The following is a 17,854-nucleotide window of genomic DNA, read 5'->3' as shown; positions in this document are numbered from 1 at the left end:
GCATGCTGCTCAAAACAGTCGGTCATTTAGCTGGACGCCTTGATTTGACTAAACTACGACTGAAAAACCGCGAAAAAATGAGAATTTTTGACCAAAACCTGAGTCCCAAAAAAAACCCATGTACCCCCTTATAAAAAATGAGCAAATGGGTCAAAAAAAAAAATGTTCCTAAAAAAGATAGGGATCGATAGCAATTGTAGCAAGCTGCTCAAAACAGTCGGTCTTTTATCTGTACGCCAAGATTTGACTATGAGTATGAGTATTTTTTTTGGAAATTTTTGTGAAGTTCATTTATATATAAATAAATAAATATAAATAAGATTTAATTTTTTAAACTCTCTAATGTTCGCATCCCGAGTATAAAATCGAACTAGCAATTATTTATGTCGATTATATTTTTGTACAAATAATTGGTTGCAAAGTGGGCGTCAAGGGCTAAAAGGTTGGGGTTATATGATTACAATTAAAATCAAAATTTATAGAAAATATAACATGTTAGATTTTTTCTATTATTAATTTATAATTTAAAAAATTTATGGAAAGAGGTATTTTTACGATTGTATGATTGAACCAAATTTATAGAAATCTTTAATTAATTCACTTGGTCAGCAGAGTTAAATTATTTTTTTCATGATGGCCTCATGGAGTTATAAACCAACCATTTTCTTACCCCCATTTATTTCAGTGGGCCGCAAGGTGGCGAAGGATATAGCTTGCAAATTTATCGAAACTTCATCTGGCTTGGATCACAATGTGGACGAGTTGCTCGTCGGGATAGTGGCGCAGGTGAAACTCAATCCTCAACGGTTGCGATTGCTAACGGAGCAGGAGCTGCAGCGCCTGAACCTGCAGAGCACTATCCAGAAGCACCGTGGTATGCACCTGCAGAGCCGCCGTATGGTCCGCCAGATGAGCATATGCCAGGGCGACGAGGAGATCTTCAATGGCGGATTGCCGGAGCGATCGCAGAACGGCGACGTCGACGACGACGAGCCGCACAGGGTGCCTAGCTCCTCGAAAATGGGCCGGTCGCGAATCGAGAACCCCAACCGCAAGCCCCTGAACCTGGAGAGCATACTGAAAATGGGCGAGAGCGAGGTGGACGAGGAGGAGCAAGTGGTGGATCTGGGCAAGACGTCCCAGACCCAGCTGAGCAGGTTCAACATGCTCGCGGCCACTATTCGTCATCGGCGTCCGTTTCGCAAGCGTCGCTCGTTCGACGGCGGCGCTTCCACATCTGCGGCAGCGGATGCCGCCGCCGAGATGCAGCGACGCTACCAGCTCCGGGCGATGGATGATTTGCAGCTGGAGGGACGATTGGCGGCGGAGGATCGGTTTGGGGGCAGGAGGATCGGTCTGGCCGACAGTGATGATGAGGAGGATGAGGAGCTAGATGTGGAGGGTGCCGAGGATGGCGAAGGAGGAGCAGGAGGAGCAGCAGCAGGAGCAGGAGCAGGAGGATTGGCAGGAGTCGACGGGGGACGACGGAATACCTGCAACCGCAAGGTGGTCAAGAAACTGACCGCCCGCACCAAGGTATTCATCTCGTCGGTGTTGCGCTTCAAGAAGTCCATCAGCCTCAAGCGGCGCAACTCCTCCAGCTGCAGTGATCTCTTCGTGATCTAAGCAGTTCTAGGAGATAGTATAGGAAGTATAGGAAGTATAGACTGAATGTACATAGAAGGAATATAGAGGGAGTAGCACCGGGAAGAAATAGGATTAGGAGATTCAGAGATTCAGAGACCCAGAGATTCAGAGATTCAGAGATTTAGAGAGATTTTCAGAGAGCAAGCAGTGTAAAAACGAGGTGGAGTCGAACACGGAAGTGCAGGGAGTGCAATGCAGCAGTTCAGCTTATGAGGAGGTTTTCCAGTTCCAAATTCCACAAAATTAAAGAAATACAGGGACATCACATCATCCGTTTTGAGAAGGTCCGCGAACAATTGCAGAGTTAGACCCCCATTTTAGTCATTGTTTAGAAGGTAACTGCAATTGGTCACGGAAAAGCAGACCGAATTTAATTGAAAAACAAAAACTAAGGCCGAAGAAATCTCTGGAAATTTAAAACCACTCCAAAAGGTGTCCAAAAGTATGCTGTAAAAAATAAAACTTTGTCTTCCGGTGGTCATACTTGCGACTGCCGGATAAATTATAATAAATAATTTTACAAATTTATAGCATACTTTTGGTAGCATATAAAGGTGGTTTCGAACCTCTAGAAATTTCTGTGGAGCCAACTTATACAAAAAAAAAAAAACGAAACAAAAGACGCAGCAAATGCGGACAATAATTTTCTTGATATAAAATATTGATCAGCAAATTTTACAAAATTGAAAATCTAAAAAAGAAGAGGGGCAAACGTTTTATCCAAGTGAAAACCGAATTTTATCAGCAAAAAAAAAAAATTTAATGAAAAAAAGAAACCAATCTGCGGTTTTGTTGAAGTGGCACATACTCTGAGAAACAGTAAACAACGGCAAGGGCAATATAAGAGGGATACATAAGAAAAATATTTTATTCATTTTGTTATTTCGGTGTGTTTTTTTTGAGGTTTCTTGTTGTAATTAAACGCGCGGTTTCCGGTGAGTTTCACACATGAAAGGAATGGACTTTACAGCATACCACATATGCGATGGCTCAACATGAAAAGCTAGCAAAAGAATAAACGTGCAAAAATGGAAACGTCACGAATAACCGACAAAGACAAGGAAAATATACAAAAAAAATAAAATAAAAACCAAATCAAACAAAAAGAGCAGTGCAAAATTGTCCACACCATTGCAAACTTTGAAACCTATTTTATGGTGGGCACGCTTTTTGATGGAATTCGATTTCATTGTGCCAACAGTCCAGCTCTATTGCTCAAACATAAAAAGAGAACCTTTTACTATACAGGAATACTTTAAACATTTTTTCTTATATTTACATTTCTTGGTGATAGTCTTACAGTTGGTTCTTTACTTGACCTTCCATTACCAATGCAGGTCCAAATATAATTCCAAAATGTTTACTTACTATACACGTAATGTGAGAGCTATTTGTGAAACCCGCTGATCGATTGGCTATTGCTGAACTACGACGATATATTGAAAACGTAATTGTCGAAACGAAGAATTTTTTTTGCGCAAAATTTAAAAAAATATAGACAAGTAAGTAATTTACACTTCTGAATGTCCTGTGAAAAAGAATATCGAAAATACACCAGCACGAACACTAAAACAGGGTAAAAGCCGAGAGGGGATGACAAAAAAAGAGAGTGTCAGGTCAGCCCGAGAAGGTAAATGTCTGGATTCCCAAATAATATAAAACTAATATCCTGAGAATAAAAATCCGCAAGCACTGAAAACTTTAATGTTTTCCCTAAAAATATTTATAAAAAGAAAAAATTTAGAGCATTTGACAGTGGTTAAAACTAAAACATTTGTGAGGGAATCCAGAAAACTAAAAAAATTGGATTGCCAAAAAATGGCGCCCGATCAGGGACTGGCCTGCGGTTGGTTGCATATTACACACATATTAATCAATATTAAACAACTTATCAATGTAACGCGATATCGGAGAAAAAACGCAACTATATTTATCAAGTAAAATCACTGTTGAAATAGTTTAAGGAAAAAAAACATCCAAGCCCTCTAAGTTTCCCCGACCCCTTTTCAATTTCACCGGTCGATGGGACTCAAGGCAGCCGAGCAAAACCCTTAATGAGCTTAACCAAAGCCTGCAATACTGTTTCGAAATGGAACAGGCCCTGAAAATATGAATGCAGAGCGGTGCTCGGCTCGAGGAAATTTCCCAGAAGCCACCAACATATCATAAACTAATACAAATTACACTGGCAACAGATAAAAAAGATACTCTAGCAGAGGGATTATCAAGAAAAAGGCCAGGATTGAGCACATAGCGGGTTTTTCTTAAGGATATATTGTATCTATATGAATTCACAGACAAAATGCCACCATGATTATTTAATTATTTTGAAGTGAATAGTGTAATTATTATTTTTTATCAATTTTTAGTTTAATAAATAAGTTTTAAGAGGGTTTTTTTCCATTATTATTACGCATATTTATGTTCGCTTCAATACAGCATAAGTACATTTTAGTTGTTTATTTTTGTTGGTAACCGAATTTAATCGAGGTAGTTAAAACCGAGTAAGGTTTTTATGGGAACCGGGGAAGGCAGGTTAAAATAACCGAACACAAAAGAGAACAAAGAATATGTCTAGAGTTTCCACATTACTTTGGGCTGTATGCACAAGCGACAGCACAAAAAAGTCTTTGGCACACAAAATCAACAAATAAAAAAAAACTTAAACAAATTGAAAAACGAACACACTCACCCACACAACACACACAGAACTCCCCCCGCACAAACTCACGTCAAACAATTGAAAAATATGGAAAATGCAGGCAAAGAATGAAAAAAATGTATTGCTCAAAACGAAAAGGCGTTAGATGTATTTAGGGGAAAAACTGCTGGGTGAATGGGAAGAGGTCGTATTTGGCATACATATATGCATGTACCATTGAACCATCACAAAGGTACTGGGCCAAACTTGATCGAAGCTTCCACAAAGGGGGAAAGCTCGAAATGGACATGACAAAATACAAGTAAAACGGAACAACGAATTGTGAATTACCTACAGTGGAGATTTGAATGGAAGTGAAACGATCAGATATAACACAACATTCAGCGAACAATGAACAAAACCCCCTCGACGACTATTCCAAATTTCAACCTTTTTCGACTCCATTTATAGGCTGTGTTTAAAATAACAGTATTATATCAGTAAATTCGAAAAGTAAACCTTCTTAGGAAATCGTTTGACATTCTTATAAAATCCGAACACCTTTTTTGGGTGACATTTTCGATTTGCTTTATATGTTCTTTTTAGTAGCATTTTTTTAGTTTGTTAAAAAACGAAAAATTTTAAAAAATACCCTCTGTTTGAACATTTATATCTCCAACTGTCAATTTGATTGACTTCGTTTCTTTTGCATTTAAATCTCTAAAATTCTCTCATTTTGTTTTCCAGGACACTTCTTTTGTAGTTAAATTAAAAACTTTGAAAAAATATTTTTTTACTCTTTTGATTTGCCTGAAACTTTTTTTTAACTAAATCATCTAATCAGGGACGGTAAATAATGATTATTGGTCTGATTTTTGAATCAAAATATCACCCACTTAGGATCGACACACGCGGAAAAGGAAAATAGCACAGTGATTCTCTTTGGATTGCCTATCCATTTTCATAATGATTTTAAAATATGCAATTTTTATAATATTACTCAAAAGTAATCATTATTTTTGACTTTTATAATAAAAGTCAAAAATAATTATTATTCCTGAGGAAAAAAATAAAAATCACATTTTTAAAACCATTATGAAAATGAATAGGCAATCCAAATAGAATCACTGTGCTATTTTCCTTTTCCGCGTGTGTCGATCCTAAGTGGGTGATATTTTGATTCAAAAATCAGACCAATAATCATTATTTACCGTCCCTGATTAGATGCTTTGGTTAAAAAAAGTTTCAGGCAAATCAAAAATGTGAAAAAATATTTTTTGTGAAATACGTTCGGTTTGTAAGAGAACGGGCCATAATTGAGTTATGTAAACTTATGTGTATGCAATTTATTTAAAAATTATTCAATGTGCACTTGAATAATCTAAAAATTCACCTACATTACTTATAGATCTAGTTAATTTAATCAATATTCATTTTAAATTTTGTTTACATGCTTATACCTAGTGCTTTCATTTTAAACACAGTCGTAACTATAACCAAAATAATGCGTAAAACCCAGCTGAGAGTCCAGTAGCACGTAGGCTTTAGAAACACAATTACCTAGATTGAGATTTGAAGTGGTATTCAAATGTAGAAGGGCAGCGAAAACTGGACATAAAGCTGGGTCGAGGGAAGGAACCTGAAGACCTAAGGACACTCAGACTGGACATTCTCTCGGACAGGAATCACTTCGGAACTTAACCCACTACCTACTACTTCAAAATCGAGACTGATTTTACTGCTCCTCCAACTGCACTCGAAACGAACTATGAACACATCCTAAATCGATAAAAGAAAACACAACCGAGATCCTGAATTTCCATTTCCTGACCCATTTCGCATACACTACTTACACGATCATTTCAGAATACATTTACAAATTGTATAACCCATCGGTTGGATAGGGCTGGATAAAATTATACTAATTGAATACAAATATATCTTATATGATTGTATGTCCCTATTATACATATATGTATACAAAATATTTACACACAAGTTTTATTCCTCGCTATTTGAGTGCGTAAGTTAAGTTAAACCAATCTTTATACGAATTTCGGAAAAAAAAGTTTAGATGCATTTTTATGGGAATCCATTTGACTAATGGACAACTTGTGATGATATTTCATTAACGTGTGTTACGCGAACGGAGGTTTAGTTTTAGAAAAGGAACTGAAGTATCCTTACCTATCCATCCTTTATAGTTTGCTCTCGATCCCCTTCCCACTTTCACTCCGTTCGATTGAAATCAAAAATCAAGTCAATAACATCGAAAATATTCCCATAAAATGCCACTTTTTTGACTTACAAAATTCTTTACAAATCAAAAGATACTGTAGTTTATTCTATTTTACACGAATATACACATTAATTAACCAACCATTTTTGATGTACGTTAAACATTTATGATATATGTGTGTTTGCAAGAAATCTCTATTTGTAATTGATATCCATATTTATACATACATAAGTATACAAAACCCACATTGAACGATATTTTGCTCTTCTCCCAAATAAATTCCGAGTGATTTCAAAGTTTCCGAGCAAAGCAATTGATTTAGGTAAGCAAAGGCAATGTTGGTTCCGCGTGGAAAAACTTACTATACATGTAGAAAGCCACGATTTAGTACGCATGCATATGCATCTGTATTTCATAATTTTTTTTGTGAAACCTTCATTCAATCAAATTGAATGGACACACTTAACGATAAACAAATATTTTACTCTATGTGTACAATTCAATTACAGCTTATATCTGCATTAACCACAAGTCTTTCAATGGGGGGGGGGAAGGAAATGGGGGAATTTCGCAGGTTGGCACAAGGACTCCATTCCGAGGGATTCGAAAAGACGCGTGATGGGTACCACATAACTGCAACGCATAGTTTCCAATTAAAAGTTACACCATCCTGGAATTCCACAAATGAGCCGGCACTTAATCAACGCAGCTCCACGACCTCCGAAAATGTTGTTCCTTGCGGCTCAGTCGGGATTCCCGCGATAAAAGTCCTACAAAGGGCTAAAGGCCCCATAAATGACTAATCAAAATGCCAGCGAAGTCGAGACCCCAGAAAAAGCGAGGGGAAAGAAAAAACTAAAGGATAGCTGGCTGGGAATATTAATTATGCTGCTTCGATGGCAACCTACTTTTATAGACATGGTATGGTATAGTAGGTAAGGGGAGTAGAAAACTCAGAGTCATGCTTGTAAACGAAAATTAGTAACTTCACTTTTAGTTAGGCCACAGATAAGTGCCATGGATAGACACAGGCCATTAAAATAATTAAAATATTGTAAGTTCTTGAGAATTGTTAGTACATTTTAAAGTTTTAATAGGATTAGAAATTTATATTTAAAATATTAAAAGTTCTTGAGAGTTTGACTTAAAAGTGGGAAAGATTGTATTCTTCCTGGGGAAGGCCTATTTCCCCAGAAAGAATACAATCTTAAAGATTTATTCAGATCATACATATTTTTTTTTTAAGAACATGCTGTCTGTTAATTGGAGTTACATTTATTGCCACTTTGCCGTGTGACATCTTAACCATTTGCTTACCCATTTTGTGAATGAAACGTAAGCCCTGTGTCATCAGCATACATACCACTGGTTAAAATATTAACTAACACCCTTGTAATTTGTGGTGAATTAAAGTTCTAGTCATGTCAACTTCAGCCGCCCTGCGGCTAATTTAACAATGCAGCTGGAACTTGGATGCAAATTAAATCTAATCAAGGTGAAGGGCCCGTACTGGAAATTTGCGACTGAAGTGAGAAGTGAAAAAGCAAGGGCTGCTAACCTCAATCAATTCAGAAATGTTGGTCACAAAATAGGCGACTAAGAGGTCAGAGTGCAAAAAACGGAAAAAGGCGAACGAAATCCGATTTATTTATAGTTCAATGAAATGCCTAAGTCCTCAGTTTCTCCCTACTTATTCAGTGCTTTTGCTGGCATAATTCAAATAATGGTCAGAATGTGGATAGTCATACCTCGTCGAGCTCGTTGTTTCAATTCCAATCCTTTGACATTCAAGCCTGAAATTTTTTTTTGCCATTTTTCACAAAAAAAAGATGTAACGATGTAATGTAACCTTATGAAAAATGAGAAAATGTCTCCAAAATTTAAATTTACTTAAAATTAGGGGGAATTTTCGCTTAGGTAGCTAGCTGCTCAAAGCAGTCAGTCTTTTTGCTGTAGGCTTTTATTTGGCCAAACTACTACCGGAAATCCGATCAAAATAAGACTAATGACTAAAATCTGAATCCCATTTTTCCCATCCTAAAAAGTCTGTGTTTTTGCTAGCATAATGCAAATTATAGTCAGAATAGGGAAAGTCATACCTCATTAGGCTCGTTGTTTCATTTTTAATCCGTTGGTGTTCCAACCCAGATAAATTTCATTTTTGACATCGCAGAAAAACATGAAGTAACTTCTTATAAAAAATGTGATAATTGGTCAAAAGATAAAGATAAAATAAGAGTATTGTAGACAAAAGTCTGAATACCTATTTTCTCCAACAAAAATAACTCACTCCTGTTTAGTTATTCATATTTATAAGGAGAACTCAAGAGTTGTTTGTGAATTCATTAATAAAACAACTGCCTCGACTATCAGATAGCCGTTACTCAGTCAAACTAAAACTAAACGCAACAGAGCGAGATTTTAAAGCGCCACCTATCCACGATTTCAATATATGGTAATGTGGGCGGTCGACAAATTCAAGCGTTACGGCCTTTGTTAGAGTGGGCGTGGCAACCTTTTTCAGGGTCAATCGATAGGTTTTGACGAGGACAATACATTTCAGTTAAAATTTTTTATCGCCTAAACTGCAGGAGCCACACTTTTGTGCGTTTTAGGGGCGTCAAAGTGGGTGTGGCACATTCGCGTGACTTGCTTGCGAAAATAGGGAAAATAAATCTGACGCTTTTTTCTACGTGCAAAAAACTTTTCCCCGAATACTTTACAAGTAACAGGTATAGGGATCATAGTTTGGTTTTAAATTTTCGGCTTTTATTCGTTTTTAAATTTTCAATAAATTACTGGATCGAATAAATAGGTGAAATAAATAAGTGAAATTTCGTGGACCCTTAAGCGCTATCGACTACGAACTAGGATTTTCTTTCTCCGACCAGCTGCGGCGGTACAAGGTATTTACACTGTTGCCCAGCATGTTGGCAAACTCGCGCTGGCCGCTCAGTTGAAAAAATCCAGGATGCCATTGAGGAGTTCGTAGGCAAATCCAGGTTCTTCCGTCGCGACGGCCTTCTTCTTCTTGTTCTTTTTCGCCTTCTTGGACTTTTTGGACTTGGGCGTGGTGGAGTCATCGGCGGTGGATGCGGGTGCCGGGGTCACCACTGCTGCAGTCACATCTCCCTCAGCTGGAGCAACTGCAGCAGCAGCAGCAGCGGGAGCTGAAGCTGGAGCCTCACCAGCGGCAGAAGCATCTGAATCGTCCTTGCTCTGCACCTGGTCGGTGTTCGTGGAGGTCGAGGTGGAGGCCACCTGGCCATCGACACTCACATGCTCACGGGTTTGATCCGCGGCAGCCGCAACCGCCGGCTTCTTCGCCGGCTTCTCGTCCTCGTCGTCATCGAGTTCATCCAGGAGTCCAGCCAAACTGAAGCCACCGTAGTCGGCATCCTCGGGCGCCTCGGCCTCGGCCTCATCGTCGTCGGCATAGTCATCGTCGTCATCGGTATCCGCATCCGTGTCGTTGTCGCTGTCGCTGTCATAGTCGTCCTCATCATCCTCGTCATCATCGCCACCAGCTGGAAAAAGCAAAAACATGGGGTTCATTTACTGGTAAAAAAAAAAACACAAGAACAAACAATTGTCATCCTTATTTTCAGACCCACAAAATCAGTGTTTTAATTGGCATAATGCAAACAAAGGTCAGAACGAGCCATGCCATTCCCAATTAATTGGCATACAAAACTGGAAGTGTTGACATTGTGAAAATTTATTAAAAAATTTAATTACCCAGAAAATGATGTGGATATTTATCACAGGATGTAAGCTTTTCCGAACAGTAATTCTTTTAGCTGAGCTCTTTGATTTGACTATGATTGAATATTAAACCGAATATCAAACAATCAAAAATATTTTACCAGAGTTTCTAGGGATTTTAAAACCACATTAATCAACAGTAAGTATCGAGGATATTAAAAACCAGGAATCGAAAATAGCTGGTATTATTACTTACTTACTATTAGCAATCATGGACAAAAAAGAGTCCTGAAAAATTAAACTACACCAATATATTTATCAGCCATTCTGTTTGATGTGTTTAGCTTTATAGTAAAAGTGAAAACATAATACTTAGTTGTTTACTATAATCAAATAGGTTTCTATATGCTAATGATTTTGATGGGTAAGTTAAGTTGTAAAATCTTGTCTACATCAAATCCCTGCCGATGGCATTGCTTATTAATTTCGAAGTCACTTGAAGGCTTCTCAGAATTCTTGGAGTTTTGGTAAGACATTGCAGCTTAAATTTGTTTGTCAGACATTTCCGTTAGTTACTTTGATTTACAGAACATACACTGCACAACCAAGTTTGCTTCAATGATATTAAGTTACAAACCCCTGCCTAACTCATATGAGGCTCTAGCCATCCTTAACATCTTAGGGTGGTCTAAGGAAACCGTTCCACTAGTCGGCTACGCAATATTCCTATGTGCAAGGCGGTTCTATTTATAGGGTAGGCCCAATCCCCGCTCACCAGCAAATCCGAAGAGGTCGTCATCGTCGTCGTCATCGTCATCCGAGCTGGGCTTGGGCAGCGGCTCCGCCTCGACCACCCGGAGTCCTTCTGGTCCGAACTTGAAGCAGGAGACGCGCAGAGAGGCCTCCACCTCCTCGTCCGCCCTCAGCTCGAAGGCCAGGCAAGCCTTGAAGTCCTTGGAATCCTTGGCCCGAGACAGCCCGTAGACCTTGCCGCAGAATTGGGAGTAGCCGCCCGGGAGGCCGACGCAGATGGGACGGGCCCGCTTGCTGGAGATGCGGCGGGAGGCCAGGGTGATGTCACCGTACTTCAGGGACACGCTCATCTCGTCGTTGCCCAAAAAGGCAATCTTGGCGCAACCGGGTCCGCTGGGCAGCAATGGCAGGCCGATCTTCCGGCAGCAATCGCAGTGGGTTTCCGTGCATTTGCAGAACTTGCTGATGGGATTCTCCGGCTGGGCGGTGGTGGGTGCCACAGTGGGTTTGGCCGCCAGAGTGGTGGCCACCGCTGGAGCAGCTGCGGCCGCGGAAGCGGCGGCTTCTGGGGCGGCAGCTGGAACGGAAGCCACTGCATTCGGGGTCTCCACATCCCCGCTGGCAATCTCATTGGCACTCTCATCGATCTGCGATGCTGGGGTCACGGCATCGACCACCACCTCATCCGCCACATCCTCGACCTTGGGCGGCTCCGATTCTGGGGGCGCCACATTCGGATCGATCTCCTCGGGCGGCAGATCCAGCTGCTTGAAGTTCTCTGATATCTTGTCCGTGCGCCGAAAGACGGTCTTGGCCTCCAGTGGCAGGATGGCGGCACTGGCCACCAGGAGCAGCATCAGCAGCATATTCCGCGAACTGGTCATCTTGTCGGGAAGCTGCAATGGAGAAGGGAAGCCAAAGTTAATAGGGTTAAATAAATAGGTCAAGGAGAGAATGAAAGAAAACATAATTTTAAGCAGGAAATCTTAATTAATAGGGTAGAATAAAATAAATTAATGAATATATATCTACCCATATATATGTATAGAAGTCACCTGTACTTATTAACAAAAGACAAAGACTAAGTCTGAGAAGCCTTAATCCAAGGAACTTTAATTTTAGCTATACTTCAACTAACAAAAAATGTTCTTATCTAAATAAAAGAGATTTAGGACAGCTGCTAAACTTAATTTTAAACAAAAGGTAATGAAAGAATTATAACAAATAAAATGGCCACATATGTACGTATTCCATTATACCATTGTAATAAATCTCAAAAAAAGTAAAAGGACTAAAAAAATGGGCTGATTACCCTGTAGTATTTATATTATAAGCACGAGTATATTTTTATGCTTTTGTATATCACATATTTTTTAAGCTACCTTAACAATCAACTCTTCAACGAATCAATAAAATATAAAAACAAAACGAGAACAGCGGAGATTTGTTTTGTTTTTCTCTGCGTAGGCGGAATCTGAATTCGAAATCGAAATCAAAGTGGAGCGGTTGAGGAAGAAGGTGGGTACAAAAACCGAGAGGTATTCCAAAAGTCAACAGCTCGGAAATCGCTTTCAAGTGGCCAGCGATTAAATTTCACCGCATTCTTTCTCCTCTTTTTTTGGACGCCTCGTATTTTGCAAAAGAAATGAATTTAAATAAATATTGACATAATTTCTTTCACTTCTTTTGCTCTCCGATTCGTTTTCATCTCAGCCTCCTTCAGCTCCTCTCTTCACTCTTTTCTCCACTTCCATTCCAAATGCAAAGTAAACAAATTAACACCGAAAATCAATGGCTTTGAAAACTGAAATCTGAAAACTAAAAACCGAATATAACAACAGACCGCGAAGAGACAAAAAACGAGAGTGAAATCTCTCTGCAAAGTTATTTAATTGACGAACTGGGTTAGGCTTATTAGAATAGCCCCCGTATACCATACCATACCATAGCATACCACTCTGAAATTCATTCATTTCCTAAGAGCCAACAAGTTGGAGCTCGTTGCCAACTCAAACTTGGTTTTTTCGGTTTTTTTCTTTGGTTTTTGGGGTGGCAGGGGGAGTCACCGATGGCAAAGTGAAATTTCAGCTATTGACTCATTTACCTCAAGTGCTTGAAGGCAGGGGGAGGCGGGGGGGCTATTTCAGAGCGCCCCAAGATGTCCAAATCAATTAGCGGCTCTTAACTGGAGCTCGACTGGCGGAGAAACCCAAAGGTTCAGACAAGAGCAGAACTATTTAAAGATAAATATGTATAAGCCAAAAGTCGGGTGGGGCCAAGACCTTCTAACACAAAGATATCAATTCACCTAAGACAATGAACTGGTTTCATCTAAATCTCATCTACTTCAAGGTACTTCTTTATATGCACTTACATTATACTCTGTTTATAACACTGATTTTTAAATCAAGGATCATGTATTACCGATTTTGAGCACCCAGATATTAGATTATAAAATTATATTTTAAATTTTAATTGCCTTTTTTCAGTACTTTTCCTTAGTTGTGTAACTTATGTAATGTTTACATAGATTTCACTAATTTCACTCAAGCTATTGACCATTTGTTTAAGGTTTTTGGGAAAGAGCCCCCCTACTGTGGGCTATATTGTTTTCCCCACCACTAACACCATTCATAACATATTCATACTTGTATCTCACAATGGGAATATATCTTGAATGGGTCTCTGGCCACATGCGATGATGGTAATCCAATCTTCCATAACTGGCTTATTACCGGGTATTATCTGTGTTTCTTGCCCACCCGTTCTAATGGTGCCCATTTCCTTACATCATTTTCATTTCCATTTCCATCATTTGTCTGGAAACGGTAAATAATATACTGAAATCCAAAGATCTCGACCAGCTGAACCTGCTCATGGCCACTGCATGGTCTTCATGGTCTTCATGGTCCACTTTCATTTTTCTGGGCACCGCCTCCCTGTTTCTCGGACTTCTTGGCCCTCTTGAATAGTACGTGGCTCACAGCTTGATTTGTGGTATCTGAACATTCCATTCGATTGATGACCTTCCGCTTGGGTGGGACAACAAACACCATTTGTGACCCAGTTGGTGGCTATTTGGGCAAAGAAAGTGTGTGGTCAAATATGGCTGTGGCCAAAGAGTCGACAGGAGTCCGAGTCCGAGAACGAGGTATTGGCAATAGCAATATGTGGCCGCAGTGTGCTGGTCAATATCAATGACTACCTTGACCGTAATCGTATACCAACTTGGTTAAGATTCAATTGGCAGGCACACAGTCCAGATTTCCTATGGCTTAGCCATTTAGAAGTTGTCACTTGTGGGATTTCATTAGGCAATTCAATAATCTTTTTAATTTAATGACAGCAATTTGCTTTAAATATTTATATTATTGTGATGAATTAGAGCTCAAAAAACATAGGTACAATGTTTAAAAAGGGTGTATGATTGAGTTTAATTTAGGAAAGAGCCACTGTATTCATTTTTGATGCTCTCTAGCGGAAAGTGCAGCATGTCTGTCTTTGGAAGTTGCATTTTTATGGTGCACTGACTTTTTAATAATTTCACCAAAGGCCGGCCTAAAACACCAATACGTAATCTGGGCCCTCGAAAGTCCAGTTTTCGGGCCCATAATTTGCATATCGCATTTGGAAACGAGTCGAAATTAAAAAAGAAAAAAAGAGTCCACGTGTGTGCCCTCTCTCACTCCCACTTTTTGTTTGTTTTCGAGCATTTTCGAATTTTGTCAATAAATTATAACGGTTGTGAAAAGTTATTAGCATTAATTAATTATTAAACGCATAGGAAAATAGAAAGTGAGACAGTGTGTAGTGTTTTTTCTTTTATCGGAAATTATCATAACACAATCAGATTTTTGTTTTATTTTATATTTTATTTTGGGTGGAGGGGGGTTGCTCATCGAAATCGAAATCGAACTGTTAATTATTCAGTGCGGCAGCGAAAGTGTAAGAGTGATGCAAAAATTCCGAAAAAAATTTCTTTCGATCTTTTTTCTTTATCTTTTTATCGTCTCGTCCGCCCATTATAATGATATTTCTTGTTTATGGTTTCCTTATTTTTTTTTTTGGTTTTGGATGCTACGGCATCTGTGCTTCTAATCCACGCTCGGTGATTACGAAACCAACGAGCTTCGATTATGCTAAGCAGTTTGTCAGACTTTTACATCCTTCAGCGCGGTTTATATAACCCCATACACACAGTCGTCGTCGTATAAACTCCAAGAAATTTGCATAATTTTTGTTCGACCTTTGTTTTTGTTTTTTTTTCGGCTGCTGTGAGATTTTTTGATTTTTCTGCCTGATTTGTGTTTCATTTTTTCTTTGCCGTCTGTGTTACCACTTTCTTCAGCCTGTGTGTGGGTGAAATCAGTGGGCAACATAAAAACAACAACACCACAAAGCAAAGAGGAGGTAAAAATCAAAGTTACCATAATAATGATGACCATGTCGAGAGACCTATGCCAAAATTAAGGTTAAGTTCTTTAATGCAGCCGACGGTGAAATTTTCTGTTCGCCATGGACGTGGGTGGGTTGTGAAAAGGGGGGCGGGGTTGTGAAAAGCGGTCGGTGGCAGCGGTCGGCATTTCCGGTCAAGGCTGACCCGATGGACCGGAAAATTGGCCCGCTTTGAGCTGGGAAACCTTGGATTACAGCGCTTGGATCGACAGAAAGGCAAAATGAGTTAATGTTTGAAGTTAATAGTGTTTTAACTCTATTAAAATTCGGACATTTCTATACTTATTTATAGAACAAATTATTGATAACACTATTTTGTGTGATTTAATTTCAGAAAAAACCTTAAAAATAAAGAAAACTTATAATTTAAAAAGAACTTTAAAACTCCTAACCCTTTCAAGGAATTTATCTGCGAATAAGTGTATTGCCACTCAAGAGTATTTATTTTCTTTAAAATATTAAGAGAAAAGAGGCTTTCTTGTAAAAGATATAATTGTATTAAAAATGTATATTCAATAGGTTGTTCAAAAATAAAAATTATAAGTCCTGATTATTAAAAAAAAAGTAGTTCCTACTTTTCTATCCAATAATTCAACAATTTTCTTAGGAAGACTGTGGTTGTTCATAGCTGTTGTTCAGCTGGCTTTGATCATCAATTAGCCACCTGAGCCAAAAGTTGGTCTCTGGTACCAGCTGGGCAAGAAACGGTCAGACAGTTCCACTTTCCAGCACCTGAGACTTCGGACATGGCACATGGGACAGCGAAGAATGCGCGATGGCGATGGTAATGGTAATGGTGGTGTGATGGTGATGGTGATGGGTTGTAGAAAGTAAAACGAAGAACTCGAACGCTCGACGCGTTTCTTTTGTTTTGCCAAATTCAAATAAGTTAATGACGAGGAAAAGAAGAACGCACAGCACAGCGCAGACAGAAGCGGATGGCCAGCTACGTAGATGGAGATCTGGAGAGTTAGGAGCAGCGGGTCTTCGAGGAGGGGATATGGATGTACTCGCAAAGTGGGGGCCAAACTGGTTGACACAATTCCACAATTCCACGCCGACTGGCGACTTTTACGTGCAATTGTGCCTCTTTGGCTGTCTTTGGCTTTGGTTTTTCCAACTACCAACTTCAATGCTCATCATTATTGGCCCACTTGAGTGTCGACCGCATTTCACTTTTTCGTTTATATCTTTACCTATGAGTTTGTTATCCTGGTATCCTGTGTGGGCTATATAGTTGCTGCACCGACACACTTCCGTATTGCACTTGGAACACAAAAAAAACTTTGGCACTCCGTGAGTAAAAAAAAAAAATAAGATTTGAACTTGGCTTGGCGCGCGTGCGATGATGGTAGATGGTTTGGGGGATTTTCCCGCTCTGCTAGGAAGTCTAGTGCGGCTGCTCTTTATAAGACTGAAGACTGGAGAATGAACTCAACGCTCGGGGACGCGGAACTCGACTGCGCGGACTTGGAGCCACCAGGCCGAGTTATGGGCGATTCTGCGGGTTGGGGCCCCAGCTGATCGAACCAACAACAGCAGCTTTCTTTTCGCATCGAACGTGTTCGGGGTTCGTCGGCTTGGCGGCTTGTCGGCCTCAACGGCGACACCTGCTCTATAGTGCCATGGTATAGGTATAGTACGCACTAGGCCAAGATCCAAAGCTATGGTAAAGGCCTAACGGTAATGCGCCGATCTATGGGCACGTAGCACGTAGCACGCTGCATGCAATTAACCCACGACACAAAAAGAAAATCCAAACATTTCCTATTGACTAGGCATAAACATAGCTGATCCTAAATCTCATCTCCGGCACACTATAACTTGGCCAAATGCGGTTAGATAATACGTTTGCTTTCCTTGTCTTAGATCATCAAATATTGTAATTACAATTTTAAGGAACTCTTCAACCTAGCTAAACTCAATGTAATTCAAATTAATATTCGATCAATACTATATCTATGTTTCGGAATACAATCGGTATAGATCAATCTGAATAACCATTTTTATAAATTTTGTGGGAAATTTAAACACTAAGATAAAAACTCAGAATACTTTAAACTAATTTAAGAACTAAACCATTTCAAAATCAGACTTCATTGGGTATGAGTTAAACCTTCTTTCTTCTGTCCAGTTGGTTCTTTTATACCTGCTGATGAATTGCAAAAGAGGATTTCTTTGTCTAGGTGTGCGATCCCCCGATGACAAATACTACGGTGGACACACCCTGAAAGTATGGATACCTTGAACTCCGCCAGCAGACAAAGAATATCTTGACATCCTTCAACACTTCCCACACCTTAAACCTACGTGATCAGTTAGTTTCAACAGACTTCTTTATGAATTGCATATTCGCATTTATCATAATAATTTCAGGTGACTAAGAGAGATTAACCACTGCTAAGGTACGTAAA

General features: G+C 39.4%; 2 protein-coding genes across 12 annotated transcripts in view; one reads left to right on the top strand and one right to left on the bottom strand.

Moving 5' to 3' along the window:
* The window catches only part of LOC108019041 (histone-lysine N-methyltransferase 2D), a 57,373-nt gene extending 50,321 nt beyond the window's left edge, over positions 1-7,052 (top strand). For 10 of the 11 annotated variants that reach the window (XM_065868336.2, XM_065868331.2, XM_065868334.2 and 7 more), the window contains one exon: positions 686-7,052. In XM_065868336.2, the coding sequence (XP_065724408.2) occupies positions 686-1,626 (941 nt within the window). In that variant the 3' untranslated portion in view covers positions 1,627-7,052. The remainder of the gene's footprint in view (positions 1-685) is intronic. The other variant, XM_065868337.2, reaches the window with a different exon arrangement.
* A 2,222-nt stretch (positions 7,053-9,274) lies between these two features.
* On the bottom strand, positions 9,275-16,917 carry LOC108018997 (nucleolar protein dao-5). The gene is made up of 3 exons (XM_017086607.4): positions 16,637-16,917; positions 11,008-11,881; positions 9,275-10,054 (listed from the first exon to the last, which is right to left on the bottom strand). Exons 2-3 carry the CDS (start codon positions 11,867-11,869, stop codon positions 9,480-9,482), a joined length of 1,437 nt encoding a protein of 478 aa, XP_016942096.2. The 5' UTR covers positions 11,870-11,881; positions 16,637-16,917; the 3' UTR covers positions 9,275-9,479.
* Between the last annotated feature and the right edge of the window lie 937 nt (positions 16,918-17,854).

The sequence above is a fragment of the Drosophila suzukii genome, chromosome X (genome assembly GCF_043229965.1).
Source record: "Drosophila suzukii chromosome X, CBGP_Dsuzu_IsoJpt1.0, whole genome shotgun sequence".
NCBI classification, from domain to species: Eukaryota; Metazoa; Arthropoda; class Insecta; order Diptera; family Drosophilidae; genus Drosophila; species Drosophila suzukii.
This window is presented reverse-complemented; position numbering and strand designations above follow the sequence as displayed.

What these genes read in the sequence shown, in the direction of transcription:
- LOC108018997 (XM_017086607.4), bottom strand. Translation starts at nt 11,869, where the DNA reads ATGACCAGTTCGCGGAATATGCTGCTGATGCTGCTCCTGGTGGCCAGT. An exon ending in CGACCTCTTCGGATTTGCTG is followed by an intron (nt 10,055 to 11,007) that starts GTGAGCGGGGAT and finishes TGCTTTTTCCAG; the next exon opens with CTGGTGGCGATGATGACGAG.